General features: G+C 31.4%; 1 protein-coding gene across 1 annotated transcript; it reads right to left on the bottom strand.

Annotated features, from left to right (window-relative positions):
• Positions 1 to 2,462: 2,462 nt before the first annotated feature.
• On the bottom strand, positions 2,463 to 7,204 carry LOC123891778. Its single transcript, XM_045941672.1, has 5 exons — positions 7,030 to 7,204; positions 6,520 to 6,593; positions 4,833 to 5,842; positions 4,018 to 4,769; positions 2,463 to 3,109 (listed from the first exon to the last, which is right to left on the bottom strand). Exons 1-5 carry the CDS (start codon positions 7,202 to 7,204, stop codon positions 2,463 to 2,465), a joined length of 2,658 nt encoding a protein of 885 aa, XP_045797628.1.
• Between the last annotated feature and the right edge of the window lie 523 nt (positions 7,205 to 7,727).

The raw sequence follows: 7,727 nt of genomic DNA, 5'->3' as shown, positions 1-7,727 counted from the left end.
AAAATTAAATTGTAATTTTTATTAAAAACACTATCAATTTTTTTTTAGATCATCAAAATACTATCAATTTTGTTATTCATTTTATTTGTTGTGTAAATGTTAATTTTATTTATTAATTTTCTCTTAATTTTTTAGTTACACTATTAATTTTATTTGTTAATCAATTTCAATTAATGTTGCGGAATATATATGACTTTTTTTTTTATGTTAATTACACAAATAAATAACTATTTTTGATGTTGTTAACATTATTTACAATTTAAATAAATGATGTTTTGTTTAAAAAAAAATTATTAGGGGTCCATTTTTAGTATTTGTCCTGGACCTCGAAAATCTCGGAACCGGCCCTGATGATTCCTTTTGTTACGTTAAATGTTTGTTATCATAAAAAAAAAAAAACCTTAATACATAAGATATTGCTTGAACTATTCTGTTCTAACAGATTGGTAAAGCAGTTCAACCATGTTTAAGAATGAAGCATCTGAATTGCCAATAATTCTAATTATTTTAAGAATTTAATTAACTCATCAAAACACACTTTTAAAATTAGTGTTACTCATAATCCCCAAAAAAAAAAAAAAATCAGTGTTACTCAACAAAAAAGGATTTCACCAGTGAAGTAATTTATGAGGTATTGTTTAAAAGTGATATGGATTTAATGGATCTCACCTCAAGTGGGCGGACCCAGCCACAAATTTCTAGTGGGGCTAAAAAAATTTAGACATTACAATTTTTTTCATCTTGATATTAATTCAGTTAAACAACAAACAATATGTGAAATTACTACTAATACAATATGTATATCCAAAAAAAAAACAACAAACCAATGAATCAGAAACTAATTATTTAAAAAAAGAAACCAATAAACTATATCTCAAAACCACAAAATTTCTATTCGAAAAAAAAAAAAAAAAAAAACTATAATTTATTGAATATATGATAAATCATGCATATCACTTGTTTAACTCAATCAACTTATAACTTATTAATTTTTATTCCAATTTTACCCGTATTATCTTACTTGAAAAAATTAAATATATTAAACATTTTTTTATGTCATATTATATTTATATGCTAGTTCAATTGCTAATTTTACTCAATCCTATAAATTCAATTAGTTGTCCTTGTCCACTATTTTTTGACAAAAAACTCAAAGTTGATTTTTATAAAATTAAAGACTTAATTACATATTTGGTCTCTTATGTTTATTTTAGGTTTCAATTTGGTCCCCTATCTTTAAAAAGTTTCAATTTGGTCATTTTCGTCAAATTTTTGTTTAAATTGTCGACATATCTAATGAATTTGCGTACATGAACCACTTAGGAGAGTACTATATGAAATTTTAGAAGAAATTAACTCAAAATTTAACAAAAAAGTTCGAAAAAATTAACTCCAAATTTAATGAAAAGGACCAACTTATGTTGAGATCAATAATATAAGGGACCAACTTGAAACTTTTTAAACATAAGGGACCAAATTAAAATCTAAAATAAACATAAGGGACTAAATATGCAATTAAGCCAAAATTAAACTATATAACTTAAAATAATACTTCATGTATAACCAAAAACTTGAAATCATCAATGATAGACTATGAACTAATATTTGCACTAAAAATTAAACTAATATATATATATATACGAGATACTTACGGTTATCAATAATAAACTCTAAACTAATATTTACATTAATATTTATACGAATATATATACAAAATGACTTAAAATTATTTATAAAATTTTTATTTTTTATTTTTAGAAAAATTTGGGCTGGGCTGGTGTGGCTATAGCCCATACTCAAGAGGGATTGCACTATTAGCGATACCTCTTAAAAAATTTCTTTTAAAAAAAGGAAATAGTTTTCTAGTCATAAGAAATCAATCAAATAACGTATCCTTTGTCACATTATGTGTTAATTAAAATTTCCATATAAACCACAATAACTAATAAGTGTATAACTCAAATAATTATATTCTCAAATACAGTTATGATATATGAAACTTGTATGGTTAGTGTAAGATTCAAACATTCTGTTAAAAAATAGTACAATTTTTTTTTTTGGTTACAAAAAATAGTACAAAATTGAAACAACTATAATCCATCTGTACAATATGCATGATTAAAATACATACATAGATAAATTTCCTTAAATCATTAATTAATTCTATAAAAGAACTAAACTAGGAAAAATAAACACTAGAAGCTACATTAACTCTTATATCAAAATTTGGCCACATTATGAAGCAAACTAAGACATTGGGCTCGAATACGAACTCCCCATAGGACGGACCGTTCGGGAGAATTTGAGTTTGATTCCTGATGCGAACAATTCTTGATCATATTTTTCTAACCTCATGGCCGAACTCTAGATTACTGGAGCCCCTTCCCCTAGGAACCAGATGGCTATCGTCAACAAAATAAATAAAGTATGAAGCAGAAAATTAGTTAATCCCATAAAGAACTTTAAGTGTAGATAATTTCCTCCAAGAGATCATCAAAAATCAAATCATCAATCTCAAGCCCAACACATTCAGAATCAAATTGAAGATTCATCCATCCATCATTTTTTGCTAAATCTTTACCAACATAGTAATCCAATGATGTATAAGCATAAGCCTCTTTAGGAGCTGAATTAAGATACCAACTAATAAGTTTCCATACTTTATGCAAAACATTATCTCCTCCATTTGGCAATGGATGAACATAAGATAGTGAAGATAAAGGCCTAGGGTAATAATTATATGATCTTCCAAAAATCTCTAATAATCCTTCATTGATTATATCAAATAGAAGAAGATGATTGCATTGTCCACCTTCATCACAATTACCAGAACAATCAGGATCAAGAAGTAAACATCCTTCTAATTCTTCATAAACTGATGGATCAAGTGGTTGATTATCTGAATACCATGTTCCAAGAGATTCATTGCTGGTGAAGCCTGAGAGTTCTAAAACTTTTTTTACATAATTATATGCAGCTTCATTATTTGTATCAATTTCCATGCTTGGAATTTCATATCCAAATTTCAGAAAATTTTCATCTTTAGCCTCTTGTTGCTCAAATATGTTATTCAATTCAACATCAGCTGGCACTGGCTTTAATTCTTGATCTGGTTCAATACAAACATTAATATTACAACAATCAATTCCGACACGAAGAACCGTGGTGAATGTAATATGTTGTTTTCAGAAAAAACATAAGCAAATCAACATGACAAGAATTTAAGGACCGAGGTTCAAACCATAGTAAAGGAGAATATAGTAACATAACAGCTAATATTTGCCTATCCAAAAAAATGGCTGTTTTCTCTGATTTATTTTCCGGAACATGGCCTTTTCGTTTGGTCGTTTTAAGGTGAGGAGGATTGCCTCTACTTTACAAACATAAATCCAGGTCATCTCACAACTGATGTGGGACTTCTTAACAAACCCCTCACGCCCAACAACACTATTGGGCCCGAGGCGCGGATATAAATGGGGATGGTCCGATCAGAAACCTGATAGCAGGCGGCCAGCGGATCGTGGAGGAGGCTCTGATACCATCTTAGAATTGAGAGTTGAGCCTAACTCAATCCTACAAAATCGGTTTGTAAGGTGAGGATTGCCTCTACTTTATAAACATATATCCAGTTCTCGCAACCTATGTAGGACTTCTTAACATTGTCAAATAGTCGCTTTTGTGGTGCTATAACACTACGGCGTAGCAGAATTTGAACAAAAACTATTTTTCCATGATACGCTGTTAGTACAAAGTGTTGTCAAATAGCGACGCTATAGCTCTGTAGTATAGCAGAATTTGAACAAACCGCTATTTTTCATGATATACGAGCATGGTCTATTTATATAGGAAGAATCACAAATTAAAAATATCTAATTAAGCTAAACAATTACAAAAACATTAAGCATGTCTTGACACATACAAAAACATATGCATGCACACATACAATGAGTTTGGATTATATATATTAAGAATGACATATTGTAATGTTAAAATAGAAAAAGGAAAAAGTATATATACCTTCCAATCCATTTAAGTTTTCCAACTCAAATGTACAATCTAAGAAGCTGGCTTCAGAAGAAAAAGTTGAGTTTGCTTCAACCAACATAGCATTAGATCCAATGCTAGCAGCACTTTCACTTCCTCTCAAGGTTCCTAAACCATCAAATACTATACTCTTATCTGACTTTATCTCATCATTAACATTTGATCCGGCTTCTGATTCTGATTCTGATTCTGATTCTGAACCACTCTTAACATGATCTTGTTTTTGTTCATCATTCACAGTGCTTTCTTCATTTGTATGATCAGAAAGTGTAGGTGACAGAATTTGACTCTTCGAAAAATCATCATTTGTGTTTATGGTTCTGTCTTCAGTTTTTCTCATTGAATTCTGAGGAGATGATTGCATAGAAGGTTCTTCACTGCTTATTGTTCTGTCTTCAGATTTTCTAATTAAATTCTTAGGAGATGATTGCAAAGAAGATTCGCCACTTTGATTGAGTTGAGATTTTAGATTAGGTAATGAGAGAAACCTTTGAAAGGATTTCGGTGTCTTTAATATCGAACTTTTCTCTTCTGTTTTCAATTTTAAGCTCTCAGTTTTAGGATACTTAACTTCATTATTGCTAGCTGCTGCTTCATGTTGAAAACAAGTGTCATAAAGCTGAGAATATCGATCAACCGATTCTTTTAGAGATGAAGTCCTCATACTCGATAACTGACTCTTATTTTTCGAGCAAGACTTAGAAAGACGATTACCATAATAACCACTTGTTGCTCCACTTTCTTTTCCTTCTCTATTGTGACATTTGGATTGACTATGGTTAATCAACTTCCTTACATTTTCCGAAAACCTATTTCCGCCAGGAATTTTATCTACTATAGCATCCATCGTAATGCGACGCTTTTCATTTTTGCTTTCTTCAATTATATGCTTTATCTTCTTTCTAAGATCCATGAAGTTCCTAGGCTTCACTTGATTTTGAACCTGTGACAAATCTGTTGAATTTTTTTTACAATCTCGTTCAACCGATTCTTGATCTGAATTGTGTACCTCATCAACTTTATGTGAAGAAGAAGTTGATGGTTTGTTTAAATCTCCTAAATTTTGAATTTGTGATTGTATCTTCCCCAATTTATCTACCATGTGCTCAGAATCTTTGGTTCCTGAGGATGATCCATAAACAGGTAACGAAATTGAATTGGCGCGTCTTGGTTGAAAATTAGGAGACTGTTGTTGAGTATGAATTTCGAACGGCAAAGGAGATCCAGGATCATTGATATATTTCATTAGAAAGTCTTTGTTTGTATTGATTACTTCTAAAGCATCAAGAAAATCCTTGAAAAGATGTGGTGAAGCATCGGTTGTAAATATTTTCGCATTCATCAATTTATCTTCCGGCAAACCATCACCTATCGATATATTATGATGCTTATGATGAATCTTATCATCATGATTTTCCAAAGGCTCACTAGAAAACATTGCACCACATTCCACACATTTATCATTGTTAGTGTTATTGCTATTGATTGATTTATTGCTACCTGAGAAAACTGGTGACAAAACTTCTAATGTTCCTGAAGCAAGATGGTTTTGAAAAGTTTCTATAACTGGTTCTGGATTTTCAACAGTTAACAACATTTCACTTAGTGGATCAACCTCTAGGTGATGAACGGAATCAACGCGAGTTAGCTGCGACTGCGACGGCTTTGCAGGACAGGTTGAACTTCTCTTATGTCTACCTTTCTTTTTGTATATATCTTCATGTAGAAGTGATTTTAGTCTTGATTTTATAGATTGTTTGGTATGTGGAGTGGAGTGTACCAGCTTATTTTCTTCAACCTGGAAAACTTTATATTAGATATTACTTTCACTATGTTCCTTTATGAGACTACAATAAAATAAAGCTAAATCATTTCAAATAAGCTTTAAGTTGTTTTCGTAAGCTATTCTGGAAAGCTTATTGTAATAAGCTGAAAATAGCTTATGCGTACATCCTAAGTTGTTTCAATAAAGTTCTCTCAGACAGTCTCACAACTTATGAAGCACGGATACAAACACGGACACCGGATTCGACACATACACTAACATGTAGGCACCAATAAAATTTTGAGAAAATGGCATGATTCAATGTAATCAAATGTGTCACTATCAGACACGGACACATGTCGGACACCAGGACATGTTCGATTGGAAGTGGTGATGCGACATAGCTCACAATAGTATATGTCAGTAAATAAACCAAAATAAGTCTATCCAAACAGATCCTGGATGATGGTGATGTCAACTAAATGTCTCGACGTGCGGTGTCATGTCCAGTGTCTGTATTCGATGCTTCATAGAATGATATACAAAATGAATATCAGAATGTCTAACATTATAAAGGAAGTAAGATCAACACAATATATAACAAAAAACAAATATTCTAGATAAGAGGAGAATAATGACATAGACTCAAAACCAAAGAAGAGCAACACCAAAAAGAAATGAAAGCAACCAAAATATTATCCTTTACTTACATTGGATAAAGCTGTATTTGGATCTGCCACATTATCAACCTCAGAATCATTAGAAGTACCTGGAAATTCATCCCCTTAAAAGTGAAAACAAGTTCTGACATTTAACTAGTAGAAATAGAAACTATGAAGCATGGACACAGATACGGACACCGACACATCCATATTGATGATAATTTGAGAAAAATGACATAATTCAATGTAACCATATATATCGATGTCAGACACCGATGCATGTATGACACTGGAACACGCCTAATCTAAAGAGTGTCCGTACATTATACTTTGCGGTTACGAATTGGGACATCAGGTTTTTAATGTATATGCGACTGCAATTGGAGATCACAACACATCTGACTGTGATGATCTCGACAATATCAAAAATTTCATCGCAACCTATAAAGCACACACGGACACCAAAATGCAACTACATATGCATTGATGTTATAATGATTTTGGACATCAACATATGTCAGACACCAGACACAGACATGGTTTGAACATCGGACTTACTTGCATCATGACTTCCACCACTACACCTTCTAGGTGTAATCCTTCTCTTGACATGACGCCAATGATGATACTTTATAATATGAAGAATTCCCCATACTCTTCCTGGATGAGTATGATGGCAATTGATTCCATTAGACATTCCAACCTCTTTATTATCTCTAATTCGCTTTCCCATGGCTACTTAAATTCAATATCAACACTGTTTTATATACCTAATACATGTCACAAAACAAATATTAATTAATAATCACATACATGAACAAAAGTAGTTTTAGTTCTACAAGTTTAACACCATTTTATACAAGTTACATTCTGAAAAAACAAAACAAATTGTTGCTAAAAATGTAGATAAGGGGAGGCATAAACTCTTGCAATATCAGAGAAAACGACCAACCTCTTTGAGAATTTACGCTGCAATATACGTATAAGCTAACGATTAGAGAATTCTGGACTTAAACCTAAGTCGGGTGTGATCAGAAGGTCCAACCATCAGTGCCAACCCGAATTGATATTGCATTGATAATCTTGTATCGCCTAAAACGCCATTGTGTATGAATTTTTCCTATCAAATTTAACTTTCAAATGTAACAATAAATCTCCATAATTGATTTAATAATAAATTATTGTTTTAGAGGAATTTAATAATAATAATAAAAAAAATTAATAGGAATTGCAATTGAAGAAGCTTTTGAAAAAGT

Source organism: Trifolium pratense, linkage group LG1 (assembly GCF_020283565.1).
Source record: "Trifolium pratense cultivar HEN17-A07 linkage group LG1, ARS_RC_1.1, whole genome shotgun sequence".
Taxonomy (NCBI): domain Eukaryota; kingdom Viridiplantae; phylum Streptophyta; class Magnoliopsida; order Fabales; family Fabaceae; genus Trifolium; species Trifolium pratense.
The sequence above is the reverse complement of the archived record's forward strand: the minus strand, read 5'-3'. Positions and strand labels throughout refer to the sequence as shown.